The sequence below is a fragment of the Hypanus sabinus genome, chromosome 20, assembly GCF_030144855.1.
Source record: "Hypanus sabinus isolate sHypSab1 chromosome 20, sHypSab1.hap1, whole genome shotgun sequence".
In the NCBI taxonomy this organism is placed as follows: domain Eukaryota; kingdom Metazoa; phylum Chordata; class Chondrichthyes; order Myliobatiformes; family Dasyatidae; genus Hypanus; species Hypanus sabinus.
In genome coordinates, this window is record NC_082725.1 from 62481173 (window position 1) to 62506665 (window position 25493).

At 41.1% G+C, this 25493-nt stretch overlaps 1 protein-coding gene across 1 annotated transcript in view; it reads right to left on the reverse strand.

The window, feature by feature from the left end:
• The window catches only part of lztfl1 (leucine zipper transcription factor-like 1), an 83979-nt gene that overhangs the window by 27177 nt on the left and 31309 nt on the right, over positions 1-25493 (reverse strand). The window contains exons 4-7 of the mRNA XM_059945627.1: positions 17229-17289; positions 15597-15668; positions 14153-14218; positions 13956-14033 (exon numbers count right to left, since the gene is read on the reverse strand). Of these exons, the coding sequence (XP_059801610.1) occupies positions 13956-14033; positions 14153-14218; positions 15597-15668; positions 17229-17289 (277 nt within the window). The remainder of the gene's footprint in view (positions 1-13955; positions 14034-14152; positions 14219-15596; positions 15669-17228; positions 17290-25493) is intronic.

Consider the following 25493-nt stretch of genomic DNA (forward strand, 5'->3'; position numbering starts at 1 on the left):
AAAAGTCCTTCAGCTTACAATGCTGTTTAACCTACAGAAATCTACTCCACGATCAATCTAACCCTTCCCCCATACACTCAGTGGCCAGTTTATTCAGTACCTTCTGAAATTAATAAAGTGCCCCTGAGTGTATATTTGCAGTCTTCTGCTGTTGTAGCACTTCAAGGTTCGATGTGTTGTACATTCAGAAATGCTCTGCTGCACACCATTGTTGTAACATGTGGCTACTTGAGTTACAGTCTCTTTTCTGTCACCAGTCTGTGACAGTGAACCAGTCTGGCCATTCTCCTCCGAGTTCTCTCATTAACAAGGCATTTCGTCCTCAGAACTGCTATTCACTGGGATTTCTTTTTCATACCATTGTTAACTTGTGAGACTTGTGCATGAAAATCCCAGGAGATTGGTAGTTTGAGATACTCAAGCTACCCCGTCTAGCACCAACAATCATTCTCCAATCAAAGTAACTTAGATAACATTTCTTTCACATTCTGATGTTTGGTCTGAACGGTAACCATATAACCATATAACAATCACAGCACGGAAACAGGCCATCTTGGCCCTCCTAGTCCGTGCCGAACTCTTAATCTCACCTAGTCCCACCTACCCGCACTCAGCCCATAACCCTCCACTCCTTTCCTGTCCATATACCTATCCAATTTTACCTTAAATGACACAACTGAACTGGCCTCTACTACTTCTACAGGAAGCTCATTCCACACAGCTATCACTCTTTGAGTAAAGAAATACCCCCTCGTGTTTTCCTTAAACTTCTGCCCCCTAACTCTCAAATCATGTCCTCTAGTTTGAATCTCCCCTACTCTCAATGGAAACAGCCAGTTCACGTCAACTCTATCTATCCCTCTCAAAATTTTAAATACCTCGATCAAATCCCCCCTCAACCTTCTACGCTCCAATGAATAGAGACCTAACTTGTTCAACCTTTCTCTGTAACTTAATTGCTGAAACCCAGGTAACATCCTAGTAAATCACCTCTGCACTCTCTCTAATTGATTGATATCTTTCCTATAAATCGGTGACCAGAACTGCACACAATATTCCAAATTTGTCCTTACCAATGCCTTGTCCAACTTTAGCATTACATCCCATTACTCAATGCTTTGATTTATAAAGGCCAGCGTTCCAAAAGCCCTCTTCACCACCCTACCTACATGAGACTCCACTTTCAGGGAACTATGCACAGTTATTCCTAGATCTCTCTGTTCCTCTGCATTCCTCAATGCCCTAGCATTTACTCTGTATGTTCTATTTGGATTATTCCTGCCAAAATGTAGAACCTCACACTTCTCAGCATTAAACTCCATCTGCCAACGTTCAGCCCATTCTTCTAACCGGCATAAATCTCCCTGCAAGCTTTGAAAATCCACCTCATTATCCACAACACCTCCTACCTTAGTATCATCGGCATACTTACTAATCCAATTTACCACCCCATCATCCAGATCATTTATGTATATTACAAACAACATTGGGCCCAAAACAGATCCCTGAGGCACCCCGCTAGTCATCAGCCTCCATCCCAATAAACAATTATCCACCACTACTCTCTGGCGTCTCCCATCTAGCCACTGTTGAATCCATTTTATTACTCCAGCATTAATACCTAACGACTGAACCTTCTTAACTAACCTTCCATGTGGAACTTTGTCAAAGGCTTTGCTGAAGTCCATATAGACTACATCCACTGCCTTACCCTCGTCAACATTCCTCGTAACTTCTTCAAAAAATTCAATAAGGTTTGTCAAACATGACCTTCCACGCACAAATCCATGCTGGCTACTTCTAATCAGATCCCGTCTATCCAGATAATTATAAATACTATCTCTAAAAATACTTTCCATTAATTTACCCACCACTGATGTCAAACTGACAGGTCTATAATTGCTAGGCTTCCTTCTAGAACCCTTTTTAAACAATGGAACCACATGAGCAATACGCCAATCCTCCGGCACAATCCCCGTTTCTAATGACATATTAAAGATCTCCGTCAGAGCTCCTGCTATTTCTACACAAACTTCCCTCAAGGTCCTGGGGAATATCCTGTCAGGACCCGGAGATTTATCCACTTTTAAATTTCTTAAAAGCGCCAGTACCTCCACCTCTTTAATTGTCATAGGTTCCATAACTTCCTTACTTGTTTCCCACACCTTAGACAATTCAATATCCTTCTCCTTAGTGAATACCGAAGAGAAGAAATCATTCAAAATCTCTCCCATCTCCTTCGGTTCCACACATAGCTGACCACTCTGATTCTCTAAGGGGCCAATTTTATCCCTCACTATCCTCTTGCTTTTAATATAACTGTAGAAACCTTTCGGATTTACTTTCACCTTATTTGCCAAACCAACCTCGTATCTTCTTTTAGCTTTTCTAATCTCTTTCTTAAGATTCCTTTTACATTCTTTATATTCCTCGAGCAATTCCTTTACTCCATGCTGCCTATATCTATTGTAGACATCCCTCTTTTTCTGAACCAAATTTCTAATATCCCTTGAAAACCATGGTGCTCTCAAACCTTTAACCTTTCCTTTCACCCTAACAGGAACATAAAGATTCTGTACCCTCATAATTTCACCCTTAAATGACCTCCATTTCTCTATTACATCCTTCCCATAAAACAACTTGACCCAATCCACTCTCTCTAAATCCCTTCGCATCCCCTCAAAGTTAGCCCTTCTCCAATCAAAAATCTCAACTCTAGGTCCAGTCCTGTCCTTCTCCATAATTATATTGAAGCTAATGCTATTGTGATCACTGGACCCGAAGTGCTCCCCAACACATACATCTGTCAGCTGACCTATCGCATTCCCTAACAGGAGATCCAACACTGCCCCATCTCTAGTCGGTACTTCTATGTATTGTTGCAAAAAACTATCCTGCACACATTTCACAAACTCTAAACCATCCAGCCCTTTTACAGAATGAGCTTCCCAGTCTACGTGTGGAAAATTAAAATCTCCCACAATCACCACCTTGTGTTTACTACAAATATCTGCTATCTCCTTACACATTTGCTCTTCCAACTCACGCGCCCCATTAGGTGGCCTATAATACACTCCTATCAGTGTTACTGCACCTTTCCCATTCTTCAATTCCACCCAAATGGCCTCCCTAGAGGAGCTCTCTAATCTATCCTTCCAAAGCACCACCATAAGATTTTCTCGGACAAGCAATGCAACACCTCCTCCTCTGGCCCCTCCTACTCTATCACACCTGAAGCAACTAAATCCAGGAATATTTAGTTGCCAATCACACCCTTCCTGCAACCATGTTTCACTAATAGCTACAACGTCATAATTCCAGGTATCAATCCACGCTTCAAGCTCATCCACCTTTCTTACAATGCTCCTAGCATTAAAATAGATACATTTAAGATACTCTCTATCTCCTCCTCTCTTTCCATCCCTAACAATGCATTCAAATTTATTATCCTTTTCTTTCTTCTCCCCTACATCTTCGGGCTGAGCACATCCCTTCTCCATCACCTGCCTTTCCTCCCTCACACACTATTTACTTGCTCCACTGGTGAACTAACCTCCTCTCCCATAGTCTCAAATAGTCTCCCGCCCCCCCCCCCCCATCTTACTAGTTTAAAGTCCGCCCTGTAGCCCTAGCAAACCTCCCCGCTAGGATATTGGTCCCCCCACGATTCAAGTGTAACCCGTCCTTCTTGAACAGGTCACTCCTGCCCCAGAAGAGGTCCCAATGATCCAGAAACTTGAATCCCTGCCCCCTGCTCCAATCCCACAGCCACGCATTCATCCTCCACCTAATCTCTATTCCTACTCTCACTGTCGCGTGGCACAGGCAGTAATCCCGAGATTACTACCTTTGCGGTCCTTCTTCTTAACTGCCTTCCTAACTCCCTATACTCTCGTTTCAGGACCTCTTCCCCTTTCCTTCCTATGTCATTGGTACCTACATATACCATGACCTCTGGTTCTTCACCCTCCCACTTCAGGATATCTTGGACGCGATCAGAAACGTCCCAAACCCTGGCACCAGGGAGGCAAATTACCATCCGGGACTCCTGGTCACCTCCACAGAAACGCCTGTCTGAGCCCCTGACTATTGAGTCCCCTATTACTATGGACCTCTTTCTTCTAACCCTACCCTTCTGAGCTACAGGGCCGTCCTCTGTGCCAGAGGCTCGGCCACTGTCACTCCCACCAGGTAGGCTGTCCCCCCCAACAGTACTCAAACATGAGTACTTATTGTCAAGGGGTACAGCCACTGGGGTACACTCTAGTACCTGCCCCTTCCTGACTGTAACCCACCTATCTGCCTCCCGTGGTCCCGGAGTGACCACCTGCCTGTAACTCCTCTCTATCACCTCCTCACTCTCCCTGACCAGGCGAAGGTCATCGAGCTGCAGCTCCAGTTCCCTAACTCGGTCCCTCAGGAGCTGCAGTTCGGCGCACCTGGCGCAGATGCGGACGTCCGGGAGGCTCGGAGACTCCAGGATCTCCCACATCCGACACCGAGAACAACAAGCTGCCCTCACACTCATACCTCCCAAATAACTGAAAATACAAGAACTAAAAGATAAGCCTACTGTGCCCTCTTCCGCCTAAGCCCTCTGAGCCCAAGCCCTACACTCTGCGCCCGGCTCACTCCGCTGCCCGCAAACGAAGCTGCCCGCTTCTTAAGACGGCGTTCTTTATATATCTTCCCTCCTTCCCGGGCCTCCTTCACGCACCTGCGCAGTCCCGCCTCTCAGAACTCTGATCTGAGAAGCAATTGGACAATTTGAAAATGGCCGCCGCCGCACTTCCTCTCAAGCCTCGCTGTCCTCTTCCAAAAGAGGTAACTGAAACCTCTTGGCCACATCTGCATGCTTTTATGTATTCGGTTGCTGCACATGATTGGCTGATTATTTCATTAACAAGTAGATGTCCAGGCACCCACCAATCTGTGTTTAAAAAATAACTACCTTGACATCTCCCCTAAATATTTCTCCATTCTCATTAAATGGATTTCTCTGGTAATGGCCATTGCTCCCCGGGAATAAGATACTAGCTGTTCACTCTATCTATTCCTCTCACAATTTTATATACCTCTATCAAATCACCTCGCATCCTCCTTCACTCCAAAGAGAAAAGCTCCAGCTCACTCAGCTTTTCCTGATAAGATATGATTTCTAATCCAACCAGCATCCTAGCAAATCTTCTCTGCACCATTTCTAAAGCTTCCACATCCTTCCCAAAATGAGGTAACCAGAAATTAACACAATACCCCAAATGTGGTCTAACCAGAGGGTTATTCTTACAACTTCAACATCACCTTGTACTTTAATACTACCTTAAACTCAATCCCCAACTATGAAGGGCAGCACTTCGAATGTCTTTTTAACCACCCTATCAACTTGCACAGTAACTGAGGGATTTATGGACTTAGACCAAGATCCCTATGCTCCTCCGTGCTGATAAGATTCCAACTATTAACCTTGTATTCTGTCTTCCAGTTCAACCTTTTTCACATTGAAATCCATTTCCCGCTTCTCCATCCAGCTCTGCAAACTGTGTCTCTTCCATTGTAACATGTGGCTACTTGTTCGGCAGTTCGAACGAGGCACGACTGTGCAAGCACATGAAAGTCGGCCTGTGTGACAGCTGGAGAGTTTAAAAAGTGAGCAGATTAACGGAGCGGGCGACAGAGTAGTGGCAGACAGGGTAGGAAGGCTCTGGCTCGAGAGGCTTCAGCAAGCAGAGGCTGAGGACGAGCTTGCTCCCAGTAGGGTAAGGCTGGGTAAGCTCCTTTAATTAATCTAATTAAGTTAGGCCTAGGTAATGGAGGCAGTAATTAGGGCAGTCAGGTGCTCCGTTTTCAGTATGTGGGAAGAGGCAGAAATAAACAGGAGTTTAAGGGAGATAGTCACCCCTAAAAGTCAGGAAACAGATAGCTGGGTGACTGTCAGAAGAGGGAAGGGGAATAGACAGGAGGGGCAGAGCACCCCTGTGGCCGTTCCCATCAATAGTAAGTATACCGTTTTGGATACCGTTGGTGGGGATGACCTACCAGGGACAAGTTGCAGCGGTCGCATCTCTTGCACCAAGACTGGACCCTCAGCTCAGAAGGGAAGGAGGGAAAAGAGGAGAGCAGTAGTGATAAAGGATTTGATAGCTAGGGGGACAGATAAGAGGTTCTGTGGGAGAGATTGAGAATCCCAGATGGTCTGTTGCCTCCCTGGTGTCAGGGTCCACAATACCTCGGATCGAGATCTCCGTATTCTCAAGAGGGAGGGTGAGCAGCCAGATGTCGTGGTCCATGTAGGGACCAATGACATGGATAAGAAGAAGGAAGAGGTCCTGCAAAGAGAATTTAGGGAGTTATGTGCAAAGTTGAAGGACAAGACCTCCAGGGTTGCAATCTCAGGATTGCTACCCATTCCACGTGCTAGTGAGGCTAGAAACAGGAAGATAATATAGCTAAATACGTGGCTAAGGAGTTGGTGCAGGAGGGCAGACTTCATGTTTCTGGACAATTGGGCCTTGTTCCAGGGGAGGTGAGACCTGCTCTGATGGGACGGGTTGCACCTGAACTGGACAGGAACTAATATGCTTGTGGGAAGGTTTGCTAGTGCTGCTCCAGGGGGTTTAAAATAGATTTGCAGGGGGAGGGGAACCACAGTGTTAGAGCAGATAATGAGGTGGAGGTCATGCGAGAGCTGCAAGTATAGTGCATGGAGTAAAGCCAGATCTAACATATAAAGAGGCTTTGAGGAAAGAGAAGCAGAATAAAGGGTGTAAAGGTAGTAAGGTAGAAGGGCTAAAGTACATGTACTTCAACATAAGAAGGAACAGGAACAAAGGTGATGAACTGAGAGCCTGGATACATACTTGGAATTACGATGTAGTGGCCATTACAGAGACTTGGCTGGCACCGGGGCAGGAACGGATTCTCAATATTTCTGGATTTCAGTGTTTTAAAAGGGATGGGGGGGGGGGAGGGGGAGGAGGGGTGGCATTACCGGTCAGGGATACTATTACAGCTACAGAAAGAATGGTTAATGTAGCAGGATCCTCTTTTGAGTCAGTATGGGTGGAAGTCAGGAACAGGAAGGTAACAGTTACTTTATTGGGAGTATTCTATAGGCCCCCTGGTAGCAGCAGACATACCAAGAGCAGATTGGGAGGCAAATTCTGGAAAGGTGCAAAAATAACAGGGTTGTTATCATGGGTGACTTTAACTTCCCTAATATTGATTGGCACCTGATTAGTTCCAATGGCTTAGATGGGGCAGAGTTTGTTCCATGTGTCCAGGATGGATTCCTGTCACAGTATGTTGACAGGCTGACTGGGGGAATGCCATACTAGATCTAGTATTAGGTAATGAACCAGGTCAGGTCACAGCTCTCTCAGTGGGTGAGCATCTTGGGGACACTGACCACTGCTCCCTGGCCTTTACCATTATTATGGAAAAGGATAGAATCAGAGAGGACAGGAAAATTTTTACTTGCAGAAGGGCAAATTATGAGGCTAAAAGGCTAGAACTTGCAGGTGTGAATTGGGATGATGTTTTTTCAGGGATATGTACCATGGACATGTGGTCGATGTTTAGATATCTTTTGCAGGATGTTAGGGATAAATTTGTCCTGGTGAAGAAGATAAGGAATGGTAGGGTGAAGGAATCATGGGTGACAAGTGAGGTGGAAAATCTAGTCAGGTGGAAGAAGGCAGCACACGAGGTTTATGAAACAAGGATCAGATGGGGCTATTGAGGAAGTTAGGGTAGCAAGAAAGGAGCTTAAGAAGGGACTGAGGAGAGCAAGAAGGGGGCATGAGAAGACCTTGGTGAATAGGGTAAAGGAAAACCCCAAGGCATTCTTCAATTATATGAAGAACAAAAGGATGACAGGAGTGAAAGTCGGAGTGATTAGAGATAAAGGTGGGAAGATGTGCCTGGAGGCTGTGGAAGTGAGTGAGGTCCTCAATAAATACGCTTCAGTATTCACCAATGAGAGGGAACTTGATGACGGTGAGGACAATATGAGTGAGGTTGAAGTTCTGGAGCATGTTGATATTAAGGGAGCAAAGGTGTTGGAGTTGTTAAAATACATTAGGATGGGTAAGTCCCTAGGGCAAGGAAAGAGATTACAGAGCTTCTGGCTAGGATCTTTATGTCCTCATTGTCCACGGGAATGGTACTGGAGGACTGGAGGGAGGCAAATGTTGTCCCCTTGTTCAAAAAAGGTAGTACGGATAGTCCGGGTAATTATCGAGCAGTGAGCCTTACGTCTGTGGTGGGAAGGTTGTTGGAAAAGATTCTTAGAGATAGGATCTATGGACATTCAGAGAATCATGGTCTGATCAGGGACAGTCAGCAAGGCTTTGTGAAACAAAGCCTGTTAGAGTTCTTTGAGGAGGTGACCAGGCATAGAGATGAGGGTAGTGCAGTGAATGTGATCTACATGGATTTTACTAAGGCATTTGATAAGGTTCCACATGGTAGGCTTATTCAGAAAGTCAGAAGGCATGGGATGCAGGGAGGTTTGGCCAGGTGGATTCAGAATTGGCTTGCCTGCAGAAAGCAGAGGGTCTTGGTGGAGGGAGTACATTTGGATTGGAGGGTTGTGACTAATGGTGTCCCACGGGGATCAGTTCTGGGACCCCTACTTTTCGTGATTTTTATTAATGACCTGGATGTTGGGGTAGAAGGGTGGGTTGGCAAGTTTGCAGACGACACAAAAGTTGATAGTGTCGTGGATAGTGTAGAGGATTGTTGAAGATTGCAGAGAGACATTGATAGGATGCAGCAGTGAGCTGAGAAGTGGCAGATGGAGTTCAACCTGGAGAAGTGTGAGGTGGTACACTTTGGAAGGACAAACTCCAAGGCAGAGTACAAAGTAAATGGCAGGATACCTGGTATTGTGGAGGAGCAGAGGGATCTGGGGGTACATGTCCACAGATCCCTAAAAGTTGCCTCACAGGTGGATAGGGTAGTTAAGAAAGCTTATGGGGTGTTAGCTTTCATAAATTGAGGGATAGAGTTTAAGAGCTGCGAGGTAATGACGCAGCTCTATAAAACTCTGGCTGGGCCACACTTGGAGTACTGTGTCCAGTTCTGGTTGCCTCACTATAGGAAGGATGTGGAAGCATTGGAAAGGGTACAGAGGAGATTTACCAGGATGCTGCCTGGTTTAGAGAGTGTGCATTATGATCAGAGATTAAGTGAGTTAGGGCTTTACTCTTTGAAGGAGGATGAGAGGAGCCATGATAGAGGTATACAAGGTATTAGAAGGAATGGATAGAGTAGACAGCCAGCGCCTCTTACCCAGGGCACCACTGCTCAATACAAGAGGACATGGCTTTAAGGTAAGGGGTGGGAAGTTCAAGGGGGATATTAGAAGAACATTTTTTACTCAGAGAGTGGTTGGTGTGTGGAATGCACTGCCTGAGTCTGTGGTGGAGGCAGATACACCGGTGAAATTTAAGAGACTACTAGAAAGTTATGAGCCTACTAGAAAATATGGAGGAAGTTAAGGTGGGGGGATATATGGGAGGCATGGTTTAAGGGTCAGCATAACATTGTGGGTCAAAGGGCCTGTATTGTGCTGTACTATTCCATGTTCTATGTAACCTACAATAACCATAGAACATTACAGCACAGAAACAGGCTTTTTGGCCCTTCTTGGCTGTGCTGAACTATTTTTCTGCCTAGTCCCACTGACCTGAATCTGGGCCATATCCCCCCAAACCCCTCTCATCCATATACCTGTCCCAAGTCTTTCTTAAATGTCAAAAGTGAGCCCGCATTCACCACTTCATCTGGCAGCTCATTCCACACTCCCACCACTCTCTGCATGAAGAAGCCCCCCCCAATGTTCCCTTTAAACTTCACCCTTAACAAATGACTTCTGGTTTTTTTTTCTCCCCTGGCCTCAGTGGAAAAAACCTGCTTGCATTCACTCTAACTATACCCATCATAATTTTATACACCTCTACCAAATCACCCCTCATTGTTCTATGCTCCAGGAAATAAAGCCCTAACCTATTCAACCTTTCTCTGTAATTCAGTTTCTCAAATCCCGGCAACATCCTTGTAAACCTTCTCTGCACTCTTTCAACCTTATTAATATCCTTCTTGTAATTAGGTGACCAAAACTGCTCACAATACTCCAAATTCGGTCTCACCAATGTCTTATACAACCTCACCATTACATTCTAACTCTTATACACAATACTTTGATTTATAAAGGACAATGTACCAAATTCCAGTTTAGAACTTCAACCCGAGGACCAGATCTATCTTTATCCGTGATCAAGTTGAAACTAATGACTTTATGATCACTAGAACCAAAGTGTTCCCCTACACACACTTCCGTCACCTGCCCTAACTCATTTCCTAATAGGAGATCTAATACTTCATCCTCCCTAGCTGGTACATCTATATATTAATTTAGAAAACTTTCCTGAACACATTTCACAAATTCTAACACATCTAGACCTTTAACAGTTTGGGAGTCCCAATCAATGTGTGGAAAATTAAAATCCCCTACAATCACAACTTTCTGTCTCCTGCAGTTGTCTGTTATCTCTCTGCAGATTTTCTCCTCCAATTCTCGCTGACTGTAGGGTGGTCTATAATACAACCCTATTAATTTGGTCATACCTTTCCTGTTTCTCAGCTCCACCCATATGGCCTCAGTAGATAAGCCCTCTAATCTGTCCTGCCGAAGCACTGCTGTAATATTTTCCCTGACTAGCAAAGCCACCCTCCCCCCCACCCTTCATCCCTCTGCCTCTATCACGTCTGAAACATCAGAACCCTGGAACATTGAGCTGCCAGTCCTGCCCCTCCTGTAGCCAAGTTTCACTAATGGCTATGATGTCATAATTCCACGTGTCAATCCAGGCCCTCAGCTTGTTGCATTGAAATATACACACCTTAGAAGATTATTACCACCACACACAATCTTATTATTTGTGACTTGGCATGAACTACTAACATTATTTATTTTTACCCCCGTTCCACTATCTACTCTGGCACTCTGGATCCCATCCCCCTGAAAATCTAGTTTCAACCCTCTCCAATAACACTAGCAAACCTCCCTGCCAGTATATTGGTCCCCTTGTAGTTCAGGTGTAACCCGTCTCTCTTGTACAGGTCCCACTTGCCCCAGAAGAGGTCCCAATGATCTAGAAATCTGAAACCCTGCCCCTTACACCAGTTTCTCAGCCATGTGTTCATCTGTCAGAGCATCCTACTCTTACCCTCACTTGCACGTGGCACAGGCAGCAATCTGGTGATTACTACCCTTGAGGTCCTGTTTTTCAACTTCCTACCAAGCTCTCTGTACTCACTTTTCAGGACCTCTTGACTCTTTCTACCTATGTCATTGGTACCAATGTGTATCACAATATCCGGCTGATCTCCCTCCTACTTCAGAATGCTGTGCACGTGATCAGAGACATCCCTGACCCTGGCACCCAGGAGGCAACAAACCATCCGGGAGTCTCTGTCATGACCACAGAATCTCCTGTCTGTACCCCTGACTATGGAGTCTCCTATCACTAACTCACTAACACTCTCCTCTTCTTCCTTATACCGTATTCACAACACCAACCTTCACATCATCTAATTTACTCATCCACTCCCTCATCCAAGTCACTTTTAAAAATCACAAATAATGGTAGTCATTGAACAGATCTCTGTGAAACACTACTAATCACTGACCTCCAGACAGAATACACTCCATCTACCATCAGCCCTCTGCCTTCTAAGGGAAAGTCAATTCTGAATCCACAGAGCAAAGTGTCCAAGGATCTTATATTTCTCAAGATTTTCTGGATGAGCCTACCTTGGGAACTATGTCAAACATTGTACTAAAATCTATGTCCACCACATCCACCACTCTATTTCATCAATTTGTTTTGTCACCCTTCAAAACATTTAATCAGGCTCATGAGGCATGACTATCCTTACTAAACCATTATATCACTAATAAGACTGTTTCTCCAAATGCTTATAAATTCTGTCCCCAAGAATGTTCTCCATTATTTTGCCCACCACTGACTGACACAAGATTCACTGGTCTGAAATTTCCAAGGATTATCACGTTTACCTTTCTTGAACAAAGGAATATTTGCCATCCTCCAATTTTCTGGTACTACTCTTGTGGCCAGGGAAGACACAAAGATGCCTCAGCAACCTCTTCTCTCACATCCTATAGTAACTTGGAGAATATCCCACCCAGTCCCAAGGACCTAACTACTCTAGTGTTTTTGAGAAGCTCCAACGCTATCTTTCTTAAGTTCAACTTGTTCAACCACGTTTACCTGTTCTATGCTGATTCACATTTATCAAAGGTCCCCTCATTGGTGAATACTGAAACAAAGCATTTATTAAAGACAATCCTCATCTCCTCCAACCCGAGGGACTTCTTTTTCCCTTTATCCCAGAGCAGTTCTACTTTCACTCCAGTTATCCACCTGTTATTCACATATGTGTTGAACATCTTGGGGTTTTCCTTAATCCTGCTTGCTAAGGCCTTTTCATGTTCTTTTCCAGATTTCCCAAGTCTCTTCCTAATCTCCTTTTTAGCTACCTTCGAACCCTCAGGAACCCTGTATGATTTTTGCTTCCTAAACCTTAAGCATGTTTTCTTCTTTCTCTTGACTAAATGCTCCAACTCCCTTGTTAAATATGGTTCTTTTAACTTATCATGCTTTCCCATCTCATAGGGACAAACACGGGCACTATGGAATACTCCGAAGAAAGTGATAGCTGAGATGCTAAAGATTGCATTAAGTAATAACAATCTGCAATTGGATAATCTATACAAACACATATACATATGGTTGGGTTCTAGAAATCTTACTCATTGTCTTACTGATGTCAAATATTATTTTTGACTTAACTAAATAACATTTTTAAAAATCTAAATAACATGTACATTTATAATTCTCCTAACTATACCTATTTTTGCAAATGCATACTTGAAATGAACGTTGGCATTGCTGTCCACTCCAATCCCTTATTACTAGGATACAATATGGGGAAACTTGCTTTTGTACTTTGCTGGCTATCAAGAGGGTAGCATCCTATATATTTTCCTAACCACCTAACATCCCTACCACGCTGCTTGCAAGAATCTGCAGATGTAGGTATCAGGATCCCTTTGTGCATCCACCACTTTCAGCATGCTTTGACATGGACTCATAACTCTGAGAAGAAATTTCTCCTTGTCCACATCTTAAGTAGATGTCCCTTAACTTGAAGGGAAAACATCCTTTCAATGTCCACCCTGTCCAACCAACTTAGAAAATAATACTTCATTAAGGTCACCTCTTTTGTTCTAAGTGCTGATGAGAATCAGACAAACTTGTTCAACATTTCCTCAGAAAAGAACCCTAGAAATGAATCCAGTGAACCTTCTCCAAAATGGCTGTAATGCAAATATACACCTCCATAAATAAGAAAATCAAAATAGTACACTGTACTGCATTTGTGGTTTCACCAACACCCCATACAGGTGCAGGAAAAGTTCTCCACTTTTATTCTCCAACTATTTTGTAACAAAGGCCAAAATCAAAGCAAGGTTTGCTTAGGAGTGAACTAGAAAGTAATCTAAGGGGAGTTTTCTCCCAAAATGCTATGGATAATAGGTCAATTGAAATTTTCAAAGCCACACTTGTTAGACTTATTATTATTATATTTATAAGAACGGACAAAAGCAGGTAAATTGAATTGAGATATGAAACAATTAAATTGCAGATCTAGTTCAAGAGTTGAATGGTCTCCATCTATTCCTTGAAAGGATGTACCCTTAAAAATCAAACCCTTGTTTTTTGAAGCTGTAAATCACCCCTTCCATCTCCACAGATCATAATTGTATCTTACCACACTTAAGCAAATATCAAACAGAATACTATTAAATATTTCTGTATCCTTATTGAGTAGAGTATTTGTAACATCTAATTTTAAATTTGCCTTACCTCTTGATCCTCTTGGGATTTTTCTAAATCCTTAAGAACGCACTCTAATTTGAACTTTTCATCCAGTGCATTCGTAGCCTAAAATTCCAGTGATTAAAAATAGTCATACATTTCAAGAAACATATGTGAAATTAGAATACTGTTCTCACACTTTTTCATTTCTTGATTGCCAATGATCATGGTGATAACCACATTACCTGTGCTTCTACAGTTTTTAGTCTTGATTTCAGCTTATCATTCTCCTCTTGGAGTCGTGTAATTTCCTGTACAAATAAAGGTAAAACTCATACATTCTCATAAGAACTTATCCTGTCTGTATCACAGATGAAAGCAAAAATGTTTAAATAAAATTAAGGCACTGTTTCTTTTTTTGCCAAAAATAGTGGGCCTCCATGCAAAGACTGCTAGCTAATGATTCTGTGGACTTTAGATTCTACGTCTGTGGATCACAGTGTGGATGTCTACAATGTGCCTGCACCTGAAATATAGCACCACTCTAGATTCATTATTGAGTCCAGGGATATTCTACAACTTTCTGAGCCGAGGATCAGGAGCACTAAATAGCTGATTGCCCCACTTTATAACCAAAGAGGTATGGGAAAAAGAGGTGCCAGGGTGAGGCAAAGAAGTTGGAATGTGGTGTGGCAGAGCAAAGAGTGAATGAAGATCCATGGCTTTTGTATGATTGGCCACCTGCTCATCACAGTCTTAGAGCATTTGACCTATCATCCTTAATGATGTAAATTTGTTCTGCCCCTCTTTTCATATTTCAGCTCTGGATCTGCAGGTAGGTCAAGATCTAGATCCAATCTGGTTCTGACTTACATGCTTGGCTGCACTCTAAAACAGATGTCAGCAGTGAAAGCTAGACCATGTCAAGAAAAGATAGAGAATGAGGGATGGATAAACTTGGATTGGGCACTGTCTCACAAACGAGGTCCCTCACATTATTCTCCCTGTAATATTTCATTCAAAACCATTTTGTTTTAAATCTGTTAGCAGAATATATGACCAAAATACTTAATAAGAAGTTTAACAGTGGAGAAACGGACAGAAGGGATCAACAAAAAGCCAGAACTGATGGAATGAAGAGATTAAAGGCAGCTAAGATAGAAAGAGACAATATGATAAATAAACAACAATTTAAGCAGATAAAAAAACTAAATCAATGACAGAGAACTTTGACTGAATTGCTCAGGAGTATGGGTCATCATTTAACAGCATGTTGAGAACTTAATTTCTTCAATATATAGAAAATAGTACAGCACAGAAAAAGGTCCTTCAGTCAACAATGTCTGTGCCAAATACGATGCTAGTTTTAATTGATCCCATCTTCCTGCACGTTGCCCCATATCCCTTCAGTCCCCACACACCCTCTTGCCTGACTAAATGCTTCTTAAAAATAACTATTGTATCTGCTTCCAACACCACCCCTTCAACCCCACCTGACAGGACATTCACAGCGACAGATACCTGAAGGGGCGAAAAAACTGCTTTGCATGCATCTTTTAAACTTATGCACTCTCACATGAAAGCTATACCCTCCAGTGTTTGGCATTTCCTCCCTGGACGAAAGTATCAGACTATGTACTTAATCTATAGCCTTAAATATATTTAAGTCACACTTTCCTCAAATCTCACCTTGCTCAAGAGTTCTGACACTCCTCCTTCATTTAATGGTGCAAGTTTTGGTTTACTGATTTCTGTGCTTGCCTGCAGGGAGCAAATGAATATACTGGATTATCACATCACATGGCAAGGTATAGGTAGCAACATAAAGACTTAGTGTCAACCTCTAAATAAAGTATGATGGGTACTGTGAGTTTCCATTATATAAAGGCATGAAGGTAAATTTAAAAATTGCTTATTTAGGAAAAAATAGGATGGACGACTGCTGACCTGTTGAGTACTTCTAACATTTTCTATTTTTTTAAGAAAGGGATCTTTCTGGACTTGGTGAGATTATGAAACTGAAAATGTGTAAATTTTAGAGTGCTTTACAGTGTAACCAAAACTAGTTAATTTTAAAATTACAATGGAAAAGAACCAAGATAGATTAGCAGTAAAAAAGTGAAATAGGAGATACATATTTTATGAGGCACATACTCAATATAATACAGCAAAGATGGCCCACAATCAGTGACAGAACACCTGAAACAATTCACAATGAAATAGAGAAGGGCTCAGAGTAAATACGTTCCTACAAGGATTCTCCAAACTCTGAGCATAACAGTGTAGAATAAGGGAAAAGGAAGGGGTATCTTACATTAGATGAAAGGGCTCAATACTGTACAATCCTAAAGGAATACAGAAGAAAACATAGAAAGAAAACATGGAAAAAAGTTTCTTCACAAGATCTGAAGCATTAATTCTTTTGACAAATGCTGCCTCACCTGCTGTTTCTAACATTTTCTTTTTTCCCCCCTCAACAAGACAACAGCTAATTCTGGACTTGGCAATTTAAAGGGAAACTCAATAATAAGACACAAATATGATGAAATGCAAAGATACAGAAATGATTCCTACTCTGAATGGCATAATTCTGAAGTTAGCATAGAAATGACAGACTTTGATGTATCAGTGGATAAATCTTTGCAGGGAACAGGGCAGATTAAGAAAGTGGTTAAAATATGGTCCATTAACAAGGAAACCTTATTAAAAAAAAAATAGGGCACAAAAAGAGAATAATCCAATGCTGGTGCTGGCATTTAAACAATGATATGATGGTCCTGCAGAAGATATTTACTAAAATGGTTCCAAGGATTTCTTTTACTAGGACCATTATCTACAGATCAGAAAAAGTTAAGATCAGATATGACCGTGTATAAAATCTTGACAAATAAGACAAACTGAGACAAAGCTTTCCCATTACAAGAGGGTTCAAGGATCAAAGGGCATAATATTTAAATTGTTCTAGGGTAACTTGAAAAATAGTTATTTTTACATGTGCATAGTCATAATCTGGAATGTACAAACTTAAAAGTGTAGCTAATGCAAAAACAATTACAACTTTCAAAAGGGAACCAAATAAATATTTCAAGGTAAGTATATTCAGGGCTATGACAAAAGAGCAAGGGAATGGAACTGAATGGATTAATCTTAAAAGAACCAGCAAGATGTATGATGAGCCTAATTATCTGACGTCATGTTGTAATGTTTCTGTGTATCTGCATTGCTACAGAAATGTTGTTAAACTCTATTTTCTATTCCAAACCTGAAAGAGTTTAATTTTCAAATGTAAAATAACTCAACAAAACTTTATATTAAACCTACCTTTTTTCCTGATGAAGTAAATTCTGTCTTTTCAAATTCTGCCACTTGTTCCAAGAGCTCTCTGAAGTTAAAATAAAAGAAACAGAGAAATTAGCATCAAATTGTTAAAATATTTAAAACAACTGCAATTTTGTTATTTTTTTTGTGACTGTTTCTTTGTAACTATATGTGCTATGTGTGACTGGATGTACTCTGCACCTTGATCCCGGAGGAACACTGTTTTGTTTAGATATACATGTGAAAATTAAACTTGAACTTGAATGGGCATTCAGTTAATACAATCCTTTAAATGTAGAATATGCATCTTTTAGGGGCAGCACAGTAGTGTAGTGGTTAGTACAATCATTTTACAACACCAATGATCATAATCAGGGTTTGAATCCTAATGTTGTCTGTAAGAAGCTTGTAAACTCTCCCTGAGACTGCATGGGTTGCCGCCAGGTGCTCTAGTTTCCTCCCATTTTCCATAGAAATACAATTGGGTTTAGGGCTCATAAGTTGTGCTCATGTTGCGTTGGCACCGGAAGTGTGGTGACACTCATAGGTTGCCCCCAACACAGTCCTCTCTGATTTGACTTGATGCAAATGATGCATTTCACTGCACATTTCTATGTTCATGTGACAAATAAAGCTGATCATTTTATCTTTTTAATGACAAAAGTATGCTATATTTACAGGTGTCCATTCAGCTGTGCTATCATAGGGCTTCCAAGTTTGGTCAAATTATGTTTCCCAAGCTTCTGTAAGTCTTCCAATTTACAAGAACCATACATCTTACTCTGAATGTCACTGGATTCCCCACTCATCAGCTTCCCTAATATACATAAAGGGTTTGTTCTGCAAAAACCTTTGTACTTAATTCCTCACTTCTATGACTTATGCTTTTTTCCCCTAACAATCATACTTGTGTTATATTATTTTCATAACTTGAAGCCAAGCCTTCTCTTTTTAACTCCATAACTTGCAAACTTATTTCAAAACTTACTTCAATTGTTCTCTAGATAAGTGCAACTACCAGTTTCCTACCTGGTTGATTTAGCAATCCTTCTTTGTCAATTATTTTTTCCAAAAAAAATATTAAATGTTAATAAAATTTATGTACTGTGTTTTTTTTCCCGTCTCCACCACTGTACTTATAAAATAACATTTCACAGAAGAGATGACAAGGAAGAGGGGCTGGAAAGGTAGGTACAAAAAGAATACAGGGAAATGAGAAATTTGGAGAAAAGGCTTGGATAAGTCAACAGAGCTGTTCTCCACTTGTGTTTTTCCAATTTGTGTCTTGGATAGAGCCTACTTCCCTGTGATTTGAAAATGCCATTCGGGCTGGCTAGAAATGAAAGAATGGAAAGCGCAAAGAGCACAAAGTGACACCAGAAGTTATCAGATGGTAGCACTACAGTCACTCGTTCTACCTGACATGTAAATTATTCTTGCATCTTGTGGATGAAGGAGAATATTGAAACATGTCACAGTGAACCATAAAACAATCTAAAAAAACAGGGTGGGGCATTTGGGAGGGGGAAGGGGTAGAAAGATGGAAAGGTTATTAAGCAAAACAAGACATGGGAAATGAATATTTAGTAACCTCTCCAGTTACAACCAAAAACTAGTGCTTAGATAGTGTAGTGGAAAGATAATTCAAACAAACTAAGAGAAATTGGAAGAAGGTGTAGATGGTCCAGTTGTTATGCACCATATTAGGAGAAATAACATTAAACTATCAAGGAAGTCAGGCTAAGAGAGCCATGAGAACAATTTCAATTGTGAGAAAAGGACAATATGAGTGATGATCTAGTTTATTGCTGGAGCAACATGTTAATTAGTATGCAGAGATAAGCAGTGCTTTGAAAAAAATATTCAGCCCCACAAGTATTTTCATTTTTTTTGTCTTATTTTCTAATTTAAAATACATTGGAGTAGGATTTTTAGGCTAATCTACAAAACACTGTGCATCACATTAATTCAAAAAAAATTCTAAAAACTGCCAACAATTTACTAAAAATTAAAAACCAGAAATGTGAGGCTGAGAAACTTATTCATCCCATTTGTAATTACTATACTAACTTGTCTCAGATACAGTACTGTATATCACCTTACCAACTCATCCAATTTGTTGATGTAGAAAATTGGAGGATCACCTGTTTTCAATGAATAAATATGCGCTCTTTCTGTAAGTTTTAACAATATGGTAGATTTTCAACAGACCAAACCAAAATTAAGACAAAAGAGCAAACAAGACAAGTCAGGGAAATGATAATAGAGAAGCACAAATCTGGGGAAGGGTACAAGACCATCTCAAAGGCACTGATCATACCTCAAAGCTCAGAGCAGTTCATCATGAAAAAGTGGAAAAAATATGAAACCACAGCCACACTACCTAGGTCAGGCTACCCCTCTAAATTTAGTCGCCAGTGAAGAATGGCACTTGTAAGAGAGTCTACTGTGACACCAGTCACTCTGAGTGAACTGCAGAAGACGATGGCTGCAACTGGAGATGAAGTTCATTGCTCTAAAATCTCCAAGGCCTAGCACAAAAAGGGTATTTATGGAAGAGTCGCTGGTTATTAAAAAGCATATCCTTGCCTGTAAAGACTTTGCAAAGTATCACTAGAAGATACCGTAAAGACATGGAAGAAGGTCTTGTAGAATACCTATGAGATGGCTTTTTAGAGCAGCTCGTGGTTGAGCCCACTAAGGGAAAGGTTATTCTGGATTGGATGTTGTGCAATGAACTGGATTGGAAAAGGGAGATTAAGGTAAAGGAACGCTTGGGAGACAGCGATCATAATACTTCAGCCTGCAATTTGAGAGGGAGAAGCTAAAGTCAGTTGTACCAGTGTTACAGTGAAGTGAAGGGAATTATGGAGGCATGAGAAAGGAACTGGACAAAGTTAATTGGAAGGGAATATTAGCAGGAATGACAGAACAATTTTGGAAGGCATAGAATAGATACATCCCAAAGAAGTAGTTGTATTCTAAAGGCAGGATTACATAACTGTGGCTGATAAGGGAAGTCAAAGACAACATAAAACAAAAGAGAGGGCATATAATAGAGCAAAAATCAGTAGGAAGTTAAAGGATTGTGAAGCTTTTAAAAACCGTAAGAAGGCAACTAAAAAGCCAGGAGAGAAAAGATGAAATATGAAGGTAAGCTAGCCAATAACATCAAAGAGGATATGCTTTTTTTCAGATATATAAAGAATAATAGAGGCAAAAGTAGATATTGGACTGCTGGACACTGGAGAGGAAGTAATAGGGACAAGGAAATAGTGGACAATTAAGTATCTTGTATCCATCTGAAAGATATTAACAGTATGCCGGAAGCTCAACATTGCTATTACTAGGTGCTTAGGAACTTAAAGGCCAGAAGGTAGATAAGTCGTCTGGACCAGGTGGAGTATGCCTCAGGGTTCTGAAAGAGATGGCTAGGGAGATTGTGGAAGCACAGCTTCACCACTGTCTGGCTAAAGAAATTTCTCATCTCCATTCTAAAAGAACACCCCTCTATTCTGAGGCCGTGTCTTCTGGACTTACAGTGTATGTGGAGAGGATATTTCCTATGTGGGAAGGGTCTATCAAGGCCTTTCATCATTCAATTGGTTTCAATGAGGCCATCCCTCATTAGTCAGAATTCTAGTGAATACAGGCCCAAAGCTATCAAAAGCCTTTCAAATGTCAAACCATTTAACCCTGGAATCCTCTTTGTGAGCCTCCTTTAAACCTCTCCCAGTTTCAGTACATCCTTAAGGGGCCCAAAACTGCTCACAATACCCCAAGCAAGGCTTCACCAGTACTTTATAAAGTCCCATTCTTGCTTTTATATTCTAGTCCTCTTGAAATGAATGCTAATGTTGCATTTGGCTTCTCATCCTACAAGTTAACCTTTAGGGAATCCTGCACAAGGACTAGAAACTAATAAACCCTTTTATTTCTTCTACCAAAATGCATGATTCAAGAAGGGAAGGAGGCAGAAGAAAATTACAGGCCAGTTAGCCCGACCTCAGTGGTTGGGAGGATGTTGGAGTCCATTCTTAAATATGAGGATAGACAAAGGATGTTGAGCACTTGGATTTTCAGAAGGCTTCTGACAAAGTGTCACACGTGAGCTGCTTACAACATTAGAGTTCATAGTATTACAGTAAAGATGCTAGCATGAATAGAGGATTGGCTGACTGACAGGAGGCAAAGAGTGGGAATAAAGGGAGCCTTTTTTGGTTGGCTGCTGGTGTCTAGTGGTGTTCTACAAGGGTCTGTGTTGGGACAGCTTCTTTTTCACATTACAAGTTAATGATTTGGATGATGGAATTTGTAGGCAAGTCAGCAGATGATACAAAGATAGGTGAAGGGGCAGGTAGCATTGAAGAAGTAGGGAGGCTGCAGAAGGACTCAAGAAAGATCAGGAGAATGGTCAAAAGAAGTTGGGACATGCACTTTGGTAGAAGGAACTAAAGAATTGACTAGTACTGATGAAGGGTCTCATCCCAAAACGTCGACTGCTTCCATAGTAGCTGTTTGTCCAGCTGAGTTCCTCCAGCAATTTGTATTTGTTTTAAAATACAAATTTGTATTTTCTAATCAGACAGAAAATTCAAAAATTCAAGGTGCACAGGGACTTGGGAGTCCTCATGCAGGACTGCCTAAAGGTTAATTTGCAGGCTGAGTCAGTGGTAAATACAACATTAGCATTCACTTCAAGAAGACTAGAAAAGCAAAGATGTAATATTGAGGCGTCATAATGGTGAGGTCACACTTGGAGAAATGAGAGCAGTTTTGAGCCCATCTAAGAAAGGATGTGCTGACATTTGAGAGGGTTAAGAGGAGGCTCACGAGAATAATTCCAGGAATGAAAGGGTTATTGTATGTTGAGCATTTAATGGCTCTGGGCCTATGTTCACTAGAACTTAGAAGAATGATGGGGGATCTATTTGAAATCTATCAAATGTTGAAAGGCTTGGATAGAATGGATGCAGAGAGGATGTCCCGTATAGTGGGGATTCTAGGACCAGAGGGCACAACTTCAGAATAGAGGGACTTCCATTCAGAATGCAGATGATGAGGAATTTCTTTAGCCAGAGGGTGGTAAATCTGTAAATTCATTACAACAGGTGGCTGTGGAGGCCAGGTCATTGGGCGTATTTGAGGCAGAGGTTGATAGGTGCATGATAGATTATGGGAAGAAGGCAAGAGAATGGGGTTGAGAGGGAAAATAGGTCAGCCATGAAGAAATGGCAGAGTAGATTTGATGGGCCATATAGCCCAATTCTGCTCCTATATTTTATGGTCTTATAAATTAAGTATATAGGGGTAATGATAAGTTTTTCCACAAGATTGAAAGAGAGGAGGAAAGGTACTATTAGGATTGTTATTCAAAAAGCAACACTGAACAAATGGGCTGAATTACCTCCTTCCGTGTCATTGAGTAGAAGATAAGACAACACCTGACCCACATCAAATGACTGTGCATATAGGAAGTGTGATGGATATTCACTTTCCAGGGCTTATTGCTAAATTCAGCTTTCTAGCACAGTGGCATGACTTTTTGAATTAGTTAGAGTTGACGGTTATAAAGTTAAACTTTTAACAAAATATTCCTTTGCTCAGTTTTTTTTGTTGTAAACAACATTCAGTCTCCAGCTCTTAATGCAAATTGCAAGGAATTAGTTTGAAGTTGGATGTACAGCTTTGTAAACAGTTACCGAATATGGCTGCTAGCCCACAGCAGCTGGCTGCCTGCTAACAGGTCTGTTTTACAAAGTGAAGTGACCAAGTGATTTCTCATCTCCATTCACCAAATACAAGACATTGAGGATATGTCCCTTAGCACATCAAACATGGTTTCAAGTTAAGGTGTTTGTGTACTCAGAGGGTCAGCTCTCATAGTATTAATTGTGGATGTTTGGAATATTGGTCGCCAGAAGCTTTTGAGAGCATCTTTTTGAGTTACTTTGTCCCAGCCAATGTATTTAGAAAACATCATATGCAGATGATTTAATTTAGTAGAAAAAAGTATAAATATCACAAACATTGGAAATGTTAGGAATGATCAGGAGAATGACAAAAAGATGGAATACAGTTACAAAATTCCTTAAAAGTGGCATCACAGGTAGATAGGGTAGTAAAGAGAGCTTTTGGTACATTGGCCTTTATAAATCAAAGTACTGAGTATAAGAGTTGAAATGTTATGGTGAGGTTGTATAAGGCATTGGTGAGGCTGAATTTAGAGCATTGTGTACAGTTTTGGTCACCAAATAACAGGAAAGATATCAATAAGTTTGAAAGAGTGCAGAGAAGGTTTACAAGGATGTTGCCAGGACTTGAGAAACTGTGTTACAGAGAAAAGTTGAATAGGTTAGGACTTTATTCCCTGGAGTATAGAAGAATGAGGGGAGACTTGACAGAGATCTATACCCATCATAATTTTATAGATAGAGTGAATGCAAGCAGGCTTTTTCCACTGAGGATAGGGGAGAAAAAAGAACAGAGGATATGAGTTAAGGGTGAAGGGGGAAAAGTTTAAAGGGAACATTAGGGAAAGAGGTGGGAGTGTGGAATGAGCTGGCAGATGAAGTGGTAAATGTGGACTCACTTTTAACATTTAAGAAAAACTTGGACAGATACATGGATGAGAGGTGTATGGAGGGATATGGTCCAGGTGCAGGTCAGTGGGATTTGGCAGAAAAATGGTTCAGCACAGCCAAGAAGGACCAAAAGGCCTGTTTCTGACTGCAATGTTCTATGGGGTTACAGAAAGAAGAACTAGAATTTATTCCTGACATTCGGTGCCTGAGAAGGATGACACGCTTGTCTGCAACTCATTGTTATGTTCTTCTAGATTATAAGAATTGTACCTGTGCTTTGAAATCATTTGTTGTTCATAAATCTTCTGTAATTCAGAAATATTTTATAAATTAGAAATCTTCTGCAAGCACTAAATGGGTGTTAAAAACTATTTATCTAAATTTAAACTTGTATCATTAAAACAAAATACTGTAACTGTGTTTAATCTACTCTGTTAGCTGAAAGAATCTCCTTCATAGGGATGGGGACTCACCAGTCAGCTAAATCTTGCTGTAGGGTTCAATGTAAGTTTATTATCAAAGTGCATTTATGACACCATACACACCCACTGAGATTCATTTTCTTGTGGGAATACTCAATAAATCCAATAACCATAATAGAATCAATGAAAGACCACATCAACAGGACTGCCAACCAATGTGCAAAAGACAAGAAACTATGTAAATACAAGAGTAACAATAATAAATAAGCAATAAATATCTAGAACATGTCAATAATCAGCTCCTTAGCTTTGCTGACATTGAGTAAGAGGTTCTTGCTGAGGCACTACTCAGCCAGATTTTTAAATCTTTCTTCCTATATGCTGATTTGTCACCACCTTTGATTCACCATATGACAGTGGTCAGCAAACTTAACTTGTGCTTTGGAATTGTGCTCAGCCAAACAGTCCTAAGTATAAAGTGAGCAGAGCAAGGGGCTAAGAACACAGCCTTGTGGTGCACCTGTGCTGATGGAGATTTTGGAAGAGATGTTATTGCCAGTCTGAACTGACTGGGGTCTGCAACTGAGGAAATCGAGGATTCAATTGCACAAGGAGGTACTGAGACCAAGATCTTGAAGCCTATTGATTAGTTTTGAGGGGATGATAATATTGAATGCTGAACTGTAGTCAATAAAAAGCATCCCGGTGTACGCACCTGATGATGATACAAAGGCCAGACAAAAGCTAGTCTTTGAAGAGTAGGAGAATACAATAACCTTATAGTGAGGGTACCTGCAGATAGGTAGATATAGATAAAAATCAGATAGGGCTTAAAATTTTCTTTTGACTTACAGCTTTGCAAATGGGAACCCAATACCATCACAGAAGTTGTTAGCATCATCTCCATAAACAAACCTGACAGAATTAGAGAGAAACACAAAGAAGTCTGCAGATGTTGGAAATCCATAGCAACTCACACAAAATGCTGGATTCTCCAGCATTTCACACGTTGCTTAGGATTAATAAGTGACTGAATCATTTAAAATATTGAGGGAGGCAAGAGATGAGATTTCTGGTGCCTTGACCAGCATCTTCATGTCCTCTCTGGGCACAGGTGAGATCCTGGAACACTGGCAAGTACCACTATTTAAGAAGGTAACTTATAGACCAGTAAGTCTCTCATAAGTTGTAGGGAAATTGCTGGAGAAAATTCTTAGGGATAGAATGAATGAGCATTTGGAAATCTATGGCCTAATTAGAGA